The 20,323-nt window shown below is 48.0% G+C and overlaps 1 protein-coding gene across 1 annotated transcript; it reads right to left on the reverse strand.

Annotated features, from left to right (window-relative positions):
- Window positions 1–43: 43 nt before the first annotated feature.
- OGG1 (8-oxoguanine DNA glycosylase) lies at window positions 44–18,154 on the reverse strand. The gene is made up of 7 exons (XM_079963729.1): window positions 17,859–18,154; window positions 14,380–14,753; window positions 11,231–11,410; window positions 8,688–8,869; window positions 6,499–6,646; window positions 4,532–4,581; window positions 44–2,151 (listed from the first exon to the last, which is right to left on the reverse strand). Exons 1-7 carry the CDS (start codon window positions 18,116–18,118, stop codon window positions 2,044–2,046), a joined length of 1,302 nt encoding a protein of 433 aa, XP_079819855.1. The 5' UTR covers window positions 18,119–18,154; the 3' UTR covers window positions 44–2,043.
- Window positions 18,155–20,323: the final 2,169 nt, after the last annotated feature.

Below are 20,323 nucleotides of genomic sequence, written 5' to 3' on the forward strand. Positions count from 1 at the left end.
CTAGACCTGTTTCTAAAAGTGAAAGAAGGCTAGAAGAGGAGAGTTTTAGGAGGACACAACTTGTTTATTGTTATTGTTACAGCACCTCGAAGTCAGCTAAGCACTTTATAAAAGGGTAGAAATAAATAGGTCTCTGCCCAAAGCAGCTTACAATCTAGAAATAGTCAAGACGAAAAAGGCAGGGGTGGGTATAGGGAACGGTAGGTCAAATCGCTGGATGAGTAAAAAAAACAAAACACAGGCCCGTGAGCCAGCTTTTCAAATCCTATGGATTTTGATGGGGAAGAAACAAGCACGCTTAAGTCTCTCCCAGTGAAATCAGCAGGATTTTAAAGGGCTTAGCTCTGGCCATAGAGCATTCTCACGGTACAGGTTACAAAATATGATTTTAAACTCCACTATAGAAATGGAGGATGTTTTACCAAAACAAACAAACAAAAAATTGAGCGGAAAGGACACTTCAGGAAGAAAAACAAAGAGATAACATATTGAGCTGCAGTGAATGTATTCAGGAACAACATTCCATATTAGTGGAAGAAGGAAAAGAAAGGGGATGATAATATTTAATAGAACAAGAGGTTTTAGGTTCACTGAGCAGAAAAAAATGAGGTGAATTAAAAGCCCAGACTAGAATAAAGCAAGAAAACTCAACTTGGGCCTGTTAAATAAACAAGACGAACGTTCCTTCAGATGGAGACTATGTTGATGCTAAGCCAGAGGGTGAATGTGTTGGTAGATGTTTATGGATGCATATAGGTTGGGAGGGGGAAGACGGCCTGCTTTTCAAGGCCAAAAGGTACTTCTTCAGCGGTTGGAACGGGGAATATAATATGAAGCCAGAAGGGAGGCAAGAGGGGAGCTTCTTGGGCTGGGCTTCGGCCCAAATGGCAGCCATTTTTAGTGTCTGGAATACCAGCAAACAACCTGGTGTTCTCCACTATCCCCACCTTAACAGCAGGTGGCTAGTCCTCTCCCTAGAAAGCTAATCACCAGCAAAACACAATAACCGATCAACTAAAACTGATTCCGATAAGCCACACAATTGTATGCCTCTACTCAGAAATAAATCCTATTGGGTTCAATGGGGCTTACTCCTGGGTAAGCATGCCTGCAATTTCAGCCTTGGTCCCTCTGGAAGCAAGGGAACTTGAGTTCATTACAAACTTGTTCCTCAAGCCCAGCAGAGTGAAAGTGTATTTTGCTGCACAAACTGGCAAGTAGTGGGAATTCCTTAATCCAACCAGCGGCGAGGGTTTTGCCGTTGCAGGGCACATGCACAAAGACACCGTTGTATGTATGTATATACAAACATGTACATTTACAAGTTACGTACAAAATGAGAGCGCCGTGGAGTTAAAAGCGTGATCTCTGCTCCCTTGCGCGCGCACACGACTTAAAATCTTCTCATTTCAAAGGACACTCTAGCCTAACTTTTAAACCACACCTAGATTAAAGTTTAATAGGGCCCACCGAAATTGCTAAGCATGGTGGGATCTGGGGAAACCGCCACCAGCTAGCTCCCCACCCAATGTCAACGAGATCACAGATATCGATGAGACTCCAGCCCTCAGCAACTGGTCTTCAAGTCTACCTGTCACACATCCATTATGTGGAGAAATACTTTTTGAAGTGAGGTAACTCCTAGGTCTAGGTCTATAGAACCAAGACCCTGGTTCTTATAAGGAGGGACTCTGAACTGGCCTGAACTGAGAAACTGGGCTACGCCACACTTAATACTGTACCCCAAAGCCAAAGCAAATGACCAAAGCCACAGGAACAAAACGAAACAAAAAAAAGAGGATTCTATTCTATAATACATTGCGGTTACACATCAAGCTTACAACCACCACAGGAGACCCCTGGTGGAAAAAAGACAACAGCAGTTTAACTAAGAGGAGAGCTCCACAGCACACCAGCCTGCCTCTCTCTCTGGCAGCCCCTGTTCTCGGTGTGGATGTTCCTGTGCCTCTCCAGCCCTGTAGAGGAAATGGTTTTTCTTACTTGCCCAAGCCAGGCACACAAAACAGGAGGCTGTGGGAGAGGTTACGACGTCAAGGTGGGAAGGGTGCTCCTGGCAACTTTGACACAGCGGTGCTTGGCATCCGGATCGGAAGATTCCTGGTACTTTCGTAGATCGGCGCAAAAAAGAACCTGGAGAAGGAGGGCAGAGAGTCAGAATTGTGGGAGGAAACAAATGTTTACGAAAGGTGGTTTGGAAATAGGCCCCCTAGTGAGGAGGAAGCAGGTTTCTGTGTGAGCCAGGTAAGAGTTTTGACAGCTGTGTCAGAAGAAGCAAACGTCAATTACCGTATTTTTCGCTCTATAAGACGCACCAGACCACAAGACGCACCTAGTTTTTGGAGGAGGAAAACAAGAAAAAAAATATTCTGAATCTGTGCAGTGAAAGCAGCGATCCCTCTTGCTGTTCTGGCTTCTGTTATAGCTGCGCAGCCTACATTCGCTCCATAAGACGCACACACATTTCCCCTTTTTAGGAGGGAAAAGGTGAGTCTTACAGAGCAAAAAATACGGTATACACAAATTGGCAATTTTACACTGAGGCCAAGACGAAACAAAAAACAGGCCTAGAGGCAAAAAGGCTGTGTGCACAAATGCACCATTCAGACCAGTTTAAAACAGGGCAGGTAAGCATACCTTAGATTAGCATCTACTGGGCTGCATATTATTTTGTCAGTATATACAGACTGAAAGAAGAAACTTCTTCACGCAACATGTTGATTAATTTGGAGACCATACTGCCACAAAACCGAGGGATGGCCACCTGAGTCAGAAGGCTTGAAAAGGGAAACGGGTAATTTGGGAGGGTGGGTCTATTGTTCCTTCTAATGGCCAATTCAAGCAAGGTGTTCTGATCGCTACGGATGGCGAACCGTTCCACTCGGAAACAAGAGGGAGGTCCACTGCAGGGAATCCTTGGACTTGCAGAGGCACACAGGAAAAAGAGACAGCCACCACATCTCTCCTGCACGCGTGGATAAAAGGGGAAAGACAACTTGGGGGAGGTGGGGAAAGCGAGGAATAGAAGAGGCAGAGAAGAGTCGGGAAGAAGGTGACGTGCAGGGAGAGGGACCTGGAACAGCAAAAACATGGGACAAAAACTTGCTGGTCCCAGTTGTCAATGGCTGTTCTCCATGTTGGCTAATGTTCAGAGGAAGTATTCCACAAAAATACCAACGACTGGGGAGCAGTGGCGGAGCTTCGTGCTCCAGCACAGCGGGGGGGGGGGGGAGGAGATCAGGAAGGAAAGGGGCTGGCACGCATCCCAGGGGTGTGGCACGCCACCTGTGGGGGCATGGCACCCAGTGCGGGCGGCAGGGCAGCCGTGATGGCACCCCACCGGGATCACGCTGCCGGGGGCGGTGTGCTCCCCTGCACCCCTCTTCCTCCGCTGGGAAGGAGTGGGGAAAGCTATCGCCTCCAAGCCCTGCTTGCGAGCTTTCTAGGAGAACCTGGCTGGCCATTACGGGAAGGAAGATGCTAAACCAGGTGGACATTGGGTCTGGTCCAGCAGGTCTCTTCTTATGTGGCTCCAATCTGGTGGAATGCTCTGTCACAAGAGACTAGGGCCCTGCGGGACTTGACATCTTTCCGCAGGGCCTGCAAGACACAGCTGTTCCGCCAGGCCTTTGGCCAGGGCACAGCCTGACTCCCTCCTTTGGCAATCCGCACAGAACTCTAGTCCAAAGGTTGCCATTAATCTGATTTGAATTATTTTTATAATGAAATGATTTTAGAATGTTGTATTATTTTACTGTTGTTAGCCGCTCTGAGCCCGGCTTCGGCTGTGGAGGGCGGGATATAAATAAAAATTTATTATTATTCTTATTATTCTTATTCTTATTATGTTTTAACATAGCCCAGAATAAGGCCCGAGGGACTCGTTTATCTGGCCCGCAGCAACCCCTGCCACCCACTGCCACCACCTGCTCCTACCGGCGCTGTGCAGCTGCCCACTTCTGAGTCGGAGGAGCACTGGAAATAGCTTGTGCGCATGCGCAAGAGTTATTTGCGTATGCGCAAGTGTTATTTCCGGTGCACATCCAGGTTGGAGGAGGCCCGTTCACATGTGCACAAGCTATTTCTGGTGCTCCTCCGACCTGGAAATGCGCCGGAAATAGCATATGCACATGCATATGGGCATGCACTCCCCTGCCCTCCGGCCTGCCGTGTGATTGGCACTGGAGACACCGGCCCGAGGCGCGGTAAGTTTGCTGACCCAGGCCTAGATGAAGTAACTATTCCCCTATAAGTCGCTGTGGCAAGAAAAGCTGGATCAGATTTACTTAACTGTTTCTGCTTCTGAGATAATCCCCAGACATTGACCATTCTCTTTGATGCCCTTAAAAAAAAATCAATGAAAGCTAAGATTCTTACAATTCTGAATTACTTTACCCTCAAGCCGATTCCTGCAGTTGGACGATCTAGCTGTTCTTGTGTGTTCCCTTCTCACGCATGGCCTTGCACAAAGCCGCAGAAGAAAAAGAAGAGGATTTTCCACTCATTTACTCACCGCTTGTGCCCATCCAGCATATGGTCCCCACAGGCTCCGGAAGAAGTTCCCTGAAGGCAGAGCAGTCAAGAGGGCAGCCTTAGTGAGTTGGAAGGCAACAAGCTGCCTTGACAAGGGAGTGGATTCACACAACCAATTCTTGAGGTTAGGCTGGCCTCAACTAGAGCCAGGGCCTTTTCGGCCGCGGCTCCAATCTGGTGGAACGCTCTGTCACATGAGACCAGGGCCGTGCGGGACTTGACATCTTTCCGCAGGGCCTGCAAAACAGAGCTGTTCCACCAGGCCTTTGGTCAGGGCGCAGCCTGACCCCCCTCCTCTGGCAATCTGCACAGAATTTTGCTTATTGGTTGCCATAAATTTGATTTTAATTAATTTTTACAATGAAATGTTTTTAGAATCATTGGATTATTTTGATTGTTGTTAGCCGCCCTGAGCCCAGCTTCGGCTGGGGAGGGCGGGATATAAATAAAATTATTATTATTATTATTATTATTCAAAGGAAGCTCCCTTATACCAAGCAAGACCCATTGGGTCCATCTAGCTGCGTACTGACTTCCTTGCCTCTCCAGGATTGGATAAAACATGGGACTTTCTGCACTCAAAGCAGGTGTTTTACCGCCAAAACATGGTGATGTCTCTCCCTTGGCTCGCATTGGCCAGAATGCTTCCTATCTACACGGATGTTCCCACCCCTATTCTGAAGATTAGAGCCCTAATCTCTTTACTGCCTCTCCTGGTATGTCCCGCGGAGGACCTTACGGTCTTCAAACAAAAATATCTTGGAGGTCCCGGGACACAGGGAGGTTAGGCTGGCCTCAACCAGAGCCAGGGCTTTTTCGGCTGTGGCCCCGATCTGGTGGAACACACTGTCACAAGAGACTAGGGCCCTGCGGGATTTGACATCTTTCCGCAGGGCCTGCAAGACGGAGCTGTTCCACCAGGCCTTTGGCCAAGGCACAGTCTGACCCCCTCCTTTGGTAATCCTCACAGAACTCTAGCCCAATGGTTGCCATTAATTTGATTTTGAATTGATTTTAAAATGAATTAATTTTAGAATGCTGTGTTACTTTTATTGTTGTTAGCTGCTCTGAGCCCCGCTTTGGCTGGGGAGGGCGGGATATAAATAAAATTTTATTATTATTATTATTATTAGGAGAGGAGTTCCCTGACAGACCAAAGTGAGCACTTGCAGCAATTGGCAATGATTGGTTCTAACTTGTTCCATAACTGAAAGGGCTCTGCTGCCCACTGCTTTTTGGGAGGAAGGCGAGAGTGAGTTTGAGAAGTTGCAACTGAGCAGCCACAGTTGAGTGGCATCTCAGCAAACCATTAACCCCTCTATTTGATGGAGCCTCTGCAAGCCTCTGGGCCTCGAGCAAGCAAATTGTGTATTTTCTGGCGCTTTTCTGAAGTAGTGGGCATTGCTGCCCACTTTGTCATCGTCACCTTGTTTTAAAGTTATGCCGGCAGTATACAGCAGCAAGCAGTGGGACCTAAAGGTAAAGGACCCCTGGACGGTTAAGTCCAGTCAAAGGAGACTATGAGGTTGCTGTGCTCATCTCACTTTCAGGCCAAGGGAGCCGGCGTTTGTCCACAGACAGCATTCCGGGTCATGTGGCCAGCAGAACTAAACAGCTTCCGGCTCAATGAGACTCTGTGACGGAAGCCAGAGCGCACAGAAACTCCATTTACCTTCCCGCCGCAGCGGTACCTATTTATCTACTTGCACTGGTGTGCTTTTGAACTGCTAGGTTGGCAGGAGCTGAGCAGAACAACGGGAGCTCACTCTGTTGTGGGGATTCGAACTGCCGACCTTCCAATCAGCAAACCCAAGAGGCTCAGTGGTTTAGACCACAGCGCCAACCGCTGTGGCAAGGGTCCCAATGTGGAATGCAAGTCTGAGGTTGCATTCTGAACCGAAATCCAGGAAGGGTTCACAGCAGGCACCTGACCCCACTGGCCCTCACCGATCTCTCGGTGCACCCGCTCAGTCACACTGCGGGCTCCCATGCCGAGCTCTTGGCCGTAGTAGCGCTTGGCAACCTGCCATATATGGGTGTCCACCGGCACGGCCTCCGCCTTGTCCAGAGACATGAGACACACGCAGTCGGCCACCTGCAAAGGGAAGCAAAGAAAATTGCACCACGATAGCGGCCCTTGTTTGCCACTGCTGGAGGACACACAGCTACAAACAGGCAGCTGTGTGTCAAAGTTCAAACAGTCCCCTGCCCTCCCACACTACAGCCCTTGTGCCATATTTATGTATTCATTCGTTCACTCACTCCCTTCAAAATGTTGTAAGCTGCCTTTTAGGATCAAACCCGCCCAAGGAGTTCCCCAGCGTATAAATTCACAATGTGCCGTTCATAATAAATTGAAAACCACGTCACAACATTAGCACACAGCAAGAACCAGCAGTAATAAGTGGGATAAGGAGAGCTTGAAAATAATACCAATATATTTCACAGCTGGCAACCAATGCCAAGATATATATCAGTACGACTCCCCCCAATATGGCCATAAAACCTTAATTCTCTTCCCCTTTAATCAGCAAAATGAGGTATCCTTAAGGCCTATCATTTTAATACATCAGCACAAGAATGAGAAGCAAATTTCAAATACATTAATATTCAACTCTGGGAGGCTTAGTTTGGTCAGAATCCAGTATATCTGAAGGAGCGTCTCAACCCCCATTGTTCGGCCCAGACACTGAGGTCCAGTGCAGAGGGCCTTCTGGCGGGTCCCTCACTGTGAGAAGCCAAGTTACAGGGAACCAGGCAGAGGGCCTTCTCGGTAGTGGCACCCGCCCTGAGGAACACCCTCCCACCAGATGTCAAAGAGAACAACAACTACCAGACTTTTAGAAGACATCTGAAGGCAGCTCTGTATAGGGAAGCTTTTAATGCTTGATGCATTACTGAATTTTAATATTTTGTTGGAAGCCGCTCAGAGTGGCTGGGGGAGCCCAGCCAGATGGGTGGGGTATGTATGTATGTATGTATGTATGTGTATATATATAAATAAATAAATAATACTTTATACGCTTCCAGAATTAAGGCTAAATACTGTACATTACTTCTGGTAAATGAGCCACCATAGCTGCTAGAGGGCTGTGAAAATTTGCATCCTGGGCTTTTTAGACTCGTCTACCCATGTATTATATGAAACCAAAGGGGCACATTGGTTGCCAGATGTGTGGCTCCCCTCCTCCACCAGTTCTCCTACCCTAATATAACACAAATCAGGAACAACATTCAGAAAGAACAATAAAATAAAATACAACTATTGTTAAAATTATCAACACCATCTTCAAACTTGTTAGTTTGCTGGTTACATGAAGGTCTCCAATTGACTTACAATGCATTGAAAACATAAAAATACATGTGGTGGACCTGTGGTAAAGTGAAAAATTTCTGGGAATTAATTTACAATGAACTCAATAAAATTTTCAAATATACTTTTCCAAAAAAGCCCGAAGCCTTTCTACTGGGGTTGATGGAGAAGGAAATTTTAAAAAAGGATAAAAAAAAAATATGTATGCCACAGCGGCAGTAAGAACTATGCTGGCCCAGAATTGGAAAACAGAAGTAATACCTACCATTGTGGAATGGCAGGTTAAGATGATGAGTTACGCAGAACTAGCCAGATTGTCGGGAAGAATTGGAGAGCAGGATGAACAGAAGTTTCAAGAAAGTTGGAGTAAATTTATGGTGTACATAAGATATAACTGTAAAACCTTAAAGGCACTGGCAGGACTGGAATAACTCTTACAATGTATGGCAAATATAAAGTTAAATAAATAGAATATGTGATGTAAGAAAACACAAGATACTTGCCGAAGGGGTGGAGGGAGGTCAGAAGCTCAGCAGAGCTAAAGGTAATTATGTGACATATGTGTATTATAAGTGTATGTTTAATGAAAATAATAAAAAAATATTGGTTAAAAAAAACAAAACATAAAAATACAATACGCCATAAAAGCAGAATGAAGCAAACCCTGTAAAAGCCACGGGAACCTTTGGTAGCACGCTTAGTAGCTAAACAACATCATATTGCAGGGGAATCCCCAAGTTTTTAGCTGGCAGCCAAAAGATGTTAACGGAGGCGCTAGGTGGGCAATAGTAACAGAGGGATAAGGTGCCTAATTTGTACTCACCTTGGCTCCCACTCCAGGTAGCGTACACAAGGCGTGTCGAGCCTGTTCATAGGGAACAGCTCTCAACTGCTGCAAGCCGGCAGCCCCACCAAGCGTCTTCAGAACAGCGCGGGCACTCTCGCTAACAAACCTCGCCCGATATCCGAAACCAAGGTCCCGCAGCCGGGCTTCTGTGTCTGCTCCTGCAACAGGACACCCAAAGAAGGATGGCAGCCTTTTGAAGAAACGCTACGGTCGTCTAGAGAAAGACGAATGTCCGGCAGCCATTATTATTTCCTAAAAGAAATGGCTAACACAACATTGGTCAATTAACCAGTCCTCTAAAAGAAAAGATGAGCACACAGCTTACAGGTCAGCTATGAAGCGATGCCACTGTAACATGCATGCTCCACATCCCAGACACAAATACAGTGGTACCTTGGGTTAAGTACTTAATTCGTTCCGGAGGTCTGTTCTTAACCTGAAACTGTTCTAAACCTGAAGCACCACTTTAGCTAATGGGGCCTCCTGCTGCTGCTGCGCCGCAGGAGCCCGATTTCTGTTCTCATCCTGAAGCAAAGTTCTTAACCCGAGGTACTATTTCTGGGTTAGCGGAGTCCGTAACCTGAAGCGTATGTAACCTGAAGCATATGTTGTTAGGATATTTCCGTTCCACCTTAAAAGGGAGCAGGATGTTTGTGTCACAGCCTGCGTATTTCCTGTTCACAGGATGTTTCTGTTGTGTCTTTGCTTTCGTTTCTCTCTCTGTGCCTGGGACATTGAAGCAGGCAGTCATGTTTTCTCTTTGTTCTGACCAACGCTGAATAAAGTTGTAAATAATGCTCTCCTGCGTGCATCTTTCGCTGTGCGAATTCTGCTGATAGAGCGTGCATCAGCTCTGGAATGTGGCAAGCTATTTCTGGAGCTCGTGTCGCTAATTGAATGATACTGCGTGTCTACGGGAGGTTGATGGATCGCAACGGAGACGACATGGGGTCATGATGGACTCTGTTTCCCTGGCAGTATCCCAACATATGTAACCCGAGGTACCACTGTATATTAATCCCTTGTATCTTTGGAACCTATTTATTGACACCATAATGACTGATGAACCAACGTATACTTGAGGGAAACAATAAGTTTATCTATTTACATATATTCTACATAGGTCTGCAACCTTAATTATATATTTTTGTTATTTTCTTATTGTTATTTTCTTTTTTAATGCTTTCAATGTATTTTTTTCTTCTTCTCTTCTCTTCTCTTTTCTTTCTTATTTACTTTAACTCACTGTAATACTCTCAATAAAACACAAACAAACAAACAAAATTAATTCCGTGTATCCAGCTGGAATTTGTTATAGGCTATCCTTTCCTGACCCTCAGGAGATTTATCCTGCTTAAATCAACAATATGGCAAAAAGGCAAAGGACCCCTGGACTGTTATGTCCAGTCAAAGGCGACTAGGGGTGTGGTGCTTGTCTCACTTTTCAAGTTGAGGGAGCAGATGTTTGTCCGCAGACAGCTTTCCGGGTCATGTGGCCAGCAGGACTAAACCACTTCTGGCGCAACAGAACACCGTGACGGAAGCCAGAGCACACTGAAATGCCATTTACCTTCCTGCTGCAGCAGTACCCATTTATCTACTTGCACTGGCGTGCTTTCAAACTGCTAGGTTGGCAGGAGCTGGGACAGAGCAACGGGAGCTCAACCCATCGTGGGGATTCGAACTGCCAACCTTCCAATTGGCAAGCCCAAGAGGCTCAGTGGCTTAGACCACAGAGCCACCTGCTCCCAGGTTCCCTGTGTACCCCAGGTTCAGTGGTGAAAATGTAATTGATCAATCATAGAATCACAGAATTGTAGAGTTGGAAGGGATCATGAGGGTCATCTAGTCCAGCAGGAATCTTTTGCCCAACACGGGGCTCGAACCCACAACCCTGAAATTAACAGTCTCATGTTCTGCTGACTGAGCTATCCCAGGAAGCTTCAGTCTCTCACAGAATAAACAGCCCTGAAATTTGATCTATGGATTTCGGAGCGCCCACATTTTTTGAAACGGGAAATTTTGTTCCTCTTCAGATTGATCTAGGTGTTAATACCATGCTACACTTCGCCTCCCAAGTGCTGGCCCACCCATGAGGTGGGCTGAAGCATCTGCCGGTGGGGTCACATGATGGCAATGGCGGCTTCCAGCAAGATGTCGCGAGAGTTGGGACAGAGCAACTGCTGACCTTCAGATCGGCAAGCCCAAGAGGCTCAGTGGTTTAGACCATAGCACCACCCACTCCCCTTTTAGTCTCTCAAAAGAATGTCAGTCAATCCTCCACAGAAGGCCCCTTTGGATAATTCCATATATTAGTAACCTCAGTTTCTGCAGCCGTCAATAAATTCGCCATCCTTCATTGTTCCAGATACTCAAGAAGCAGCACCAACAAAGGCAGCAGGTAAAAGCTACTTGAGGCAAAGATTTCATAGCATTTCACCATATTCCATGCTCAGTTGTTAAGGGACAGCAACCGCCATGGAGTTTGAGTCTAGATTCCTCTTGGACAGCATCCTTACCTGCCATTGCCTGCAGTGAAGGGAATGCGTGGTACGTCTTGGTGTCCAGCTGACAGAGGCGGCGCCCGAAGACCTGGCACAGATGCTGGATCATGTTGGTGATGCGCGACAAGTGGTTGTTGGAGGTGCAGATGAAGGAGAAGAGGCATTCTACGGGGTCCTGTCGCAGCACCCGCACCCCTGAGAAGAAAAGAGGGTGGGAGGGAGGGAGGCAACATCATATCTATGGGACCACCTCTCCTGGTATGCCCCGCAGAGGACATTCAGGTCCATGAATAATCATAGTTTAGAGGTCCTGGGCCCTAAGGAAGTCAGATTATCCTCCACCAGGGCCAGGGCCTTCTCAGTGATGGCTCCGACCTGGTGGAATGCTCTGTCCCATGAGACCAGGGCCCTGCAGGATTTAACTTCCTTCTGCGGGGCCTTTAAGACAGAGCTATTCCGCCTGGCTTTCAATTTGAACTTAGCCTGATATTTTATTCCCCTTCCTCCCCCCCCCCCCTCCCCTTTTATGAAGATTACCCACTTTGGGATCCCACAGCTAATTCTCCCCTGGTCTCCTCGCTGGCCCAAATAGGACTAATTTAGCCAGCTACCCCTGGTGATCATCTAATGTTTATTGGATGGATTTTCCCCCTAAATTGATTTTTGAATTCTGAATTTATTATTCACGTTTTATACTGTATTTTATGCTGTTTTTTTGTTGCATCAATAAAGTTTTTTAAATTTGTTGTTAGCCACCCTGAGCCTGGTTTTCTGAACCGGGAAGGGTCGGGTATAAATAAATAAATATTTATTTATTATAACAAACACCCACCTAACTGATAGAGCTTGAAACACACACAGACATACAGACACACACACACACTTTTCATATAAAAGGGTGTCCCCAGACTGATGGCTCTCGGTGGCTAAGGGCTGTATGCACTCAACAACCCTGTCAAATTCATTATCAGGTACAGTGTGTTTTAAACCCCCCCCCCCAACCCCCAGGTTTCTAGTTCCTGAGGCAACAAACTAGGGTTGAAGACACGTAGGCAACAAATTGTGAAATACAAGAGGCATATACCTTGCGGAGAGGGAAAATGAGGCCAAGTAGGCTGGTGGTTTGTTGGCCTGAAACGGGAATCCGAGACCTCCTTCCAATCTTCCATTAAAAGCAGAAGACTCTCAAATTAGCAAACTGAGCAAATGTACCTAGTTGGCATTATTTATACAAGTAATGTGATTTAACTTTTTTTTTTTGGCGCTGGAAAGAGTGTGACTTTGCAGCACAATTCAAAGTGTTGGTGCTGACCCTTAAAGCCCTAAACGGCCTCAGTCCTGCATACCTGAAGGAGTGTCTCCACCCCATCATCCAGCCCGGACACTGAGGTCCAGCGCCGAGGGCCTTCTGGCAGCTCCCTTGCTGTGACAAGTGAGGTTACAGGGAACCAGGCAGAGGGTCGTCTTGGTAGTGGCGCCCGCCCTGTGGAACGCCCTCCCAGCAGATGTCAAGGCAATAAACAACTATTTTACTTTTAAAAGACAACTGAAGGCGGCCCTGTTTAGGGAAATTTTTAATGTCTGACGCTGTATTGTTTTAAATATTCGGTTGGAAGCCACCCAGAGCGGCTGGGGAAACCCAGCCAGATGGGCGGAGTATAAATAAATAATTTATTATTATTATTATTATTATTATTATTATTATTATTATTATTACTATTACACAAGATTTCTGGACTTTTCAAATGCAGCAGTAGAAAGCCATCGTTGCAAACACTAGGGCTACATATAGCGATCAGAACAATAGATCCCCTCTTTAGCTTTGCTTGTCTGCATGTATCCAAAGACCTTGCTGCAGCCAGAAGAACAAGACATGTTATTCCCTTAAAATAAGAAGGGGGAAATTAAGCTAAAATGACTGTGAGTCCAAGCCTCACACCTGCTTCTGTGTGAAAATGTGTGCATTTGGTACCGTGCGATGCAATCCTGACGTAGCTCTATTAGCCCCAGGTAAGGTAAAGGTAGGGGACGCAGGTGGCGCTGTGGGTTAAAGCCTCAGCGCCTAGGGCTTGCCAATCGAAAGGTTGGCGGTTCGAATCCCTGCGGCGGGGTGCGCTCCCGCTGCTCGGTCCCAGCGCCTGCCAACCTAGCAGTTCGAAAGCACCTCTGGGTGCAAGTAGATAAATAGGGACCGCTTACCAGCGGGAAGATAAACGGCGTTTCCGTGTGTGGCTCTGGCTCTGGATCTGGCCAGAGCAGCGATGTCACGCTGGCCACGTGACCCGGAAGTGTCTCCGGACAGCGCTGGCCCCTGCCCTCTTAAGTGAGATGGGCGCACAACCCCAGAGTCTGTCAAGACTGGCCCGTACGGGCAGGGGTACCTTTACCTTTACCTTTTAAGGTAAAGGTAAAGGGACCCCTGACCATTAGGTCCAGTCGTGGCCGACTCTGGGGTTGCGGTGCTCATCTCGCTTTATTGGCCGAGGGAGCCGGCGTACATCTTCCAGGGCATGTGGCCAGCATGACTAAGCTGCTTCTGGCAAACCAGAGCAGCACACGGAAACGACGTTTACCTTCCCGCCAGAGTGGTACCTATTTATCTACTTGCACTGGCGTGCTTTCAAACTGCTAGGTGGGCAGGAGCAGGGACTGAGCAATGGGAGCTCACCCCGTCGTGGGGATTTGAACCACCGACCTTCTGATCGGCAAGTCCTAGGCTCTGTGGTTTAACCCACAGCACCACCCGCGTCCCTTTCTTTTAATTGCTGCCTTAATGTTGGCTTCTGCCCCTGTGTCTGTGTACCTTCCCGCCAGACGGTACCTATTTATCTACTTGCACTCTGACGTGCTTTCAAACTGTTAGGTTGGCAGGAGCAGGGACCATGCAACGGGAGCTCAGCCCGTCGCGGGGATTCAAACCGCCGACCTTCTGATCGGCAAGTCCTAGGCTCTGTGCTTTAACCCACAGCGCCACCAGCATCCCTAGTCCCAGGTAAAGGAAACAGCAAAAAGACCCAGGCCACCTACCTCCAAATCCTGAGATGTGCTGGTGAACTAACTGGGAAAACTGCCCCCTCTCATCTCTCTCTTCCATCACATAAGTTATCCTTCGCTCGTGCCATCACAGCTAATTGAGTTGCAATGCTGCCCTGAACCTCACCTACCTGGGAACTTGATGGCCACTTCTCGGAAGTGAGAGTCCACATAGGACCAGCCCTGGTACAACGCAGACAAGTTGACGTGCAGCTGGAAATAATCCTGGAGGATCTGCGAGGGAGTCAGCCCATCCGTCCCCCGGACCAGCTCTCCTGACAAATGGCCGCCCGGGCGCTCGCTGGTACCAGCCCGGATGGCTTCAGGCTGTGCCTGCTTCCTGCCTTTCTTCAGCGGTGGCTCAGAGAGGCCATCTTCTTCTCTGCTGCCATCCTCCTTCTCCTCTTCATGAAGCGTGTACCAGAGCTGTTCTTCTGACTGGGTGAGGGTCCAGACACGGCCTGCCAACACACCAGTCCAGTAGCCAGGGCTGGTTTCGGACCACCTGAGAGGAACGCAAGGCTAATTAGCAGCAGGGACAGACCGAATGGTTTGGAGAAGCTAACCTAGGCCTTCCTCCGCCTTTCCCTTTATGCTCCAGAAGGTGGCAAGACCTGTATCTTTGGAGTCACAAGGCCCGTCACAACCTCACAGCCACAGAACCATAGAGCCATGCTACACTATCCTACAGTACACTTCCACCAACTACAGTGGTACCTCAGGTTAAGAACTTAATTCGTTCTGGAGGTCCGTTCTTAACCTGAAACTGTTCTTAACCTGAAGCACCATTTTAGCTAACAGGGCCTCCCGCTGCTGCCACACTGCTGCCGTGCGATTTCTGTTCTCATCCTGAAGCAAAGTTCTTAACCCGAGGTACTATTTCTGGGTTAGCGGAGTCTGTAACCTGAAGCTTATGTAACCTGAAGCATCTGTAACCCGAGGTACCACTGTACACGACACCTTGTCTCACACACACGCTCTTCTGACATCAAATGCATCCCCCCCAAACTGCAAAAAAATGGCTCCCTTATTAACTTTCTATTCAGCAATGTATCCTCCCAGTTGTAGCAGCCCAAAGGGATAAAAACATCCTAGATGGGTGATGTTCTGGGCTCCTGTGATCCTTCACAAAGGAATTTAAAGAACTGAGAAAGATTTGCTTGTTCTACTTTATGAAGTCGTGCATTTGATTAGAAGCAGGATGTCTGCAGTTTTTTAAAAGAACTGAATCAAAACACTATTGATCACTAATGCAGACTTTTGGAAGCTACGTACTGAGACCATCTGGCTCTGTAGTGGTAGGGCAGTAGCTTCCCACCGTTTCACAAACGGTTCACAGTTTCCCAGCTTCTACCTGGAGATGCTGGAGGATAAAAACACAACAAGAGGTCTATTGGATCAGGCCAAAGGCTCATCTAGTCCAACATCCTGTTCACACTGTGGCCAACCAGAAGCACTCTCCCCTCCTGTGGCTTCCACCAACTGATATTCAGAAGCATCACTGCCCAACAATGGAGGTAGAACATTTCCACTGTAGCTAGCAGCTGCTGAGAGCCCTCTCCTCTAATCCTTTTTCAGAGTCATCCAAGTTGGGGGCTGCCACTAACAGCCAGATGTCCACTGGAAGCCCACAAGCAGGTCCCTAGCCCATAGCACTGTTCCTACTTGTGATTCCCAACAACTAGTATTTGGTGACTTACTGCCTCCCACAGTGGAGGGAGAGCAGAGCCATCAGTACGTTTCCGAGCACAATTCAAAGTGTTGGTGCTGACCTTTAAAGCCCTAAACGGCCTCGGTCCAGTATACCTGAAGGAGCGTCTCCACCCCCATCGTTCAGCCCGGACACTGAGGTCCAGCACCGAGGGCCTTCTGGCGGTTCCCTCATTGCGAGAAGCAAAGCTACAGGGAACCAGGCAGAAGGCCTTCTCGGTAGTGGCGCCCGCCCTGTGGAACGCCCTTCCAGCAGATGTCAAAGCGATAAACAACTACCTGACATTCAGAAGACATCTTAAGGCAGCCCTGTTCAGGGAAGTTTTTAACGTGTGATATTTTACTGTATTTTTGGTTTCTATGGAAGCCGCCCAGAGTGGCTGGGGAGGCCCAGCCAGATGGGCGGCGTATAAATAAATAATAATAATAATAATAATTATTATTATTATTATTATCACGGTTAGCAAGATTTGAACTTGCAACCTTCCTCAAGCAATGCATGCGCTCTGCCACACAGACAGATATACCCCTCTGACATATCACAGCCAGCATTCGAAATTCACCAGGCGCCAGGCACATTTTGCATCTGGCTATCAGCCACTCACAACCAAGCAAAGGTGCCAGGATGGTGCCTGATGTTTCCACCACCTGAAGATGCATGCTTGGGGATCCTTGGATCTTGATGGTTTTCACACACTAGCGACACATCTTGTAGAATTCTATCTGTGCAGTCAGATAGATGAATGTCAGGAAGCAAAAAGTCGTATTGAAAAATACGACTTTCAAGCCGTTTGGTCCCCAAATGGCAACTAGGCATTCCGTTTCAGCGACTGCAACCCTGGTTTAACCCTGGTGCCTAGTTTTTATATATTGTATAGTCGTACCTTGGTTGTCGGACACCTTGGTACTCATACGTTTCGGCTCCCAAACGACTGAAAACCGGAAGTGAGTGTTCCGGTTTCTGAACATTTTTTTGGAAGCCGAACATCTGGTGTGGCTTCCACTATTGCTTCTAGGCACCTGCGCAATTAGAAAGTCAATCGAACGGACTTCCTGAACACATTCTGTTCGAAAACCAAGGTATGACCGTTTTAACGCTGATCACAGCTGCTTTCCACAGATGGTTGTGGGGAGCAGGAGAGAAGTGGAGTTAAAGCTGCAATCCTAACCTCACCTACCCGGGAGTAAGCCCCACTGAATTCAATAGGTCGTACTTCTGAGTAGACACTGTTGGAATCAAGGCTTTTTCCCCAGAGAGAACTCACAGGAGCTCAGTTCTGGCACCTCTCAGGTGGGCGCCATTCCTTGCCGTTCATGGTGAGTTCTGGCACCCTTTTCTAGAAAAAAACAGCCCTGGTTAGAATTGTGCTGTAGCCCGCCAGTCTAAATAAGTGTCCCTTTTTCCAAAGCGGATTGTCTCTCCCCTTCCGAATTATTAAAAAAAGAGCAGCTGCCATAATAAGTAAGCAACCCATCCTTTGAAAGCCAGTGGCCAGGATGCATAGAATTTGCAGGTGAGGTTCCGTGGGGGAGACACAATGGTGCTTTGCTGAAAGCGCAATGCAGAGCCATCGGCAAGAGGGCAGAGCTGGCCATATTTATACATATATGGAGGATTTTTTGTGTCTTTCGGACGCGCAGCTTCATCTCCATCTCCATGCCAACGAGGGGGGGGGGGAACTGCACTGCACAAGAGCCTTGCAGAAAGAGGAGAGAGAGAGAAGGTGGCAACCCGAGAGAGGGAGAACAGGCAAGGGGGGGGCAGCGAGACAGCGGCACCTTGGAGATAATAATACAAGGGAGGGAGCAAGACATTGGCGGCGGGGGGGGGGGGGGACGGGACACCCTTTCTTAGCAGGCTGCCATTCCGCGCTCGGGAGCCGCCAGGGGGCGCACTAACCGGAAGGTCTGCCCGCCACAGAGCACCAGGTCGAGGCGGAGTTGGGCGCGCGGGCAAGGCAGGGAGCGCCAGGGGGTAGAGCGAGGCAGCGGGGCCGGGCGGGAGTCCATGCCGTTCCTCCTTCTGCTGCTGCTGCAGCTGCCGCCGCCGCCGCCGCCTTCGGGGTGGACGCGGGGATGCGGCTCCTGCCGCCGCCGTTGTTGCAGCTGCAGCCGAGCGCCAGACCAGAGCAGCTTCGAAGAAGCCCGCAAAATCACCATAGAGTTGCTGTTGGTTTCCCTCCCCTCCCCTCCCCCCCCCCCACCTCACCGCCCCCCTCGCGCTCCGCCAAGTTCGGAGGAGGGATCGCGCAGGGGTAGACGGAGCTCCGGCGCTGCCCGCTCTAGGCCGCTGGGGTATACTCTGTGGCTCGAGTGGGCGGAAGTACTGGCCCGGGAGGCGCCCCGTTCCTGCGCCTGGGAGTTGGGCGGGCGCCGCGAGCTAGGCCTCTCAGGAGAAACGGCCACAAAATGGAAGGGAGGAGAGGTTGCTTCCTGCCCCCTCCCTCCTAGTTCAACACTATATATCTAGTATATCTATATACATTACACTCTACCTGTTACACTATATCTATGTGTAGTTTGAGATAGATAGTACTTTCTATATATTTTATCCATACGGCCACAACATGGACAGATGGTTGGGGGTCCTTTCTCTCTGCTTACCCCATCCAATACATTCTATTGAATTAAAGCCCCACAGTGGAGACCATAATAATAACAATAATAATAACAATTTGTTATTTATACCTCGCCCATCTGGATGGGTTTCGCCAGCCACTCTGGGCGACAACACACTATTCAAAACAACAAGAAGAAGAGTTTGGATTTGATATCCTGCTTTAAGGATATCAAGGAGTTCAAAGCGGCAAACAATCTCCCTTTTCCCTTCCTCCCCCACAACAAACATTCTGTGAGGCTGAGAGACTTCAGAGAAGTGTGACTAGCCCTGAAGGGGTACAGTTAGGGTTACCCCCCCCAAAAAAAAGCTCTAAAACTGTCTGTGAATTGCCCCCCAGCCAGGCCTCAAAAGCCTCGCCTCGAGCATTTTAAAAACTGCATTTTCCTCTAAGACAGAATGCATTAGCTAAGCATTCCGCACTTGCTGTAACTAAAAAAAAGATTGCAACAAGGTAGAGAACAGAGCCCATTGTCTTCTCAGGCCTTTCTCAGAGCCTAAGGTCACCTGGCAGCTGCATGTGGAGGAGCGGGGACGTGAACCCGGTTCACCAGATTACGAGTCCACAGCTCTTAACCACTACACCACACTGGCTCTTGATAATAAAACATCAAACATTAGAAACTGCCCTCCACACTGACTAGATCAGTAAACAAGCAAACACCTGACTGATTCTAAGCAAGAAATACTTCTAATGGTTTGCCTTCGGGCCAAAATCGAATAAAATTCATATTCCCCATCCGAAAGAGAAGGTAGCGCGTTTTGTGCAAATTGGCGCTTGCGCTTCTTTTCTCTGTAAAATCAAATCAAGGCTGTGGTGCACACCCCGTTGCAAATGGGGTTTGTGTCCGCGTTGCTGCCACCACCCAAGATACAATTCCGCACTGAGAAGACACTCTGAAGCATCACTTCGCATCGAGTCTCTTCCACAGGCTTGTTGGTCCCACAGACCAGAATGCAGATCAGGCTGTGAAATGGGGGACAAAGTAGGGAGGAATTATGTTGCTGTTGGAAATGCTGGAAATGTGGAGATTCAATACCTAAAGCACGCCATGTGCAGTGTGCAAAAATTAGTTCAGATGATTGGAAGACTCTCCATAGAATAAAGTGGGTTTTTAAAAAGTGCTATTTTTTAAAGGCTGTAGTGACTTTCAGCAACATTATCCCAAAATGTGGCTCAGAGGATGATCTGATGCACTTCTACTGCTGAATGAATCTAACCAAGCCTGGTTTTGTGAGCTGCCAGGTGGGAGGCCCCTTGGGAACCATATATAGTCTGCTTTAAGTTCTCTGGTGTAAGCTGGGTAAGAGCAACATAGGAATTGTTTAAAAAGGTACCTTATTCATATGTTGTTTCTGGTGGTTGCTTTTTTAAAAGCAAATGAGGTTACCAAAATCACTCCTACAGCAGCACTTGGGCACATATTGTTAGTGCTAAATGAACAGAAAATAATGGCAGCAGTGGTGTTTTTACCCTGGAAGTAGAGTTGATTCTGCAGCTACACAACTCCATGCTTTCAGACCAAGAATGGACAAAAGTACAGTGGTACTTCAGGTTAAGTATTTAATTCATTCTGGAGGTCCGTTCTTAACCTGAGACTGTTCTTAACCTGAAGCACCACTTTAGCTAATGGGGCCTCCTGCTGCCGCCGCGCCGCCGCTGCATGATTTCTGTTCTCATCCTGAAGCAAAGTTCTTAACCTGAGGTACTATTTATGGGTTAGCGGAGTCTGTAACCTGAAGCGTAT

Source organism: Podarcis cretensis (assembly GCF_951804945.1).
Source record: "Podarcis cretensis genome assembly, chromosome: 2".
NCBI lineage: Eukaryota > Metazoa > Chordata > Lepidosauria > Squamata > Lacertidae > Podarcis > Podarcis cretensis.

Bases quoted from the DNA above. Each gene is read 5' to 3' on its own strand.
- OGG1 (XM_079963729.1), bottom strand. From the start codon at position 18,118: ATGGTGATTTTGCGGGCTTCTTCGAAGCTGCTCTGGTCTGGCGCTCGG. The intron at 6,647-8,687 runs GTGAGTACAAAT...TTCCCTTTGCAG, and splicing joins TACCTGGAGTGGGAGCCAAG to GTGGCCGACTGCGTGTGTCT. The intron at 4,582-6,498 runs GTGAGGGCCAGT...CTCTGCCTTCAG, and splicing joins GCGGGTGCACCGAGAGATCG to GGAACTTCTTCCGGAGCCTG.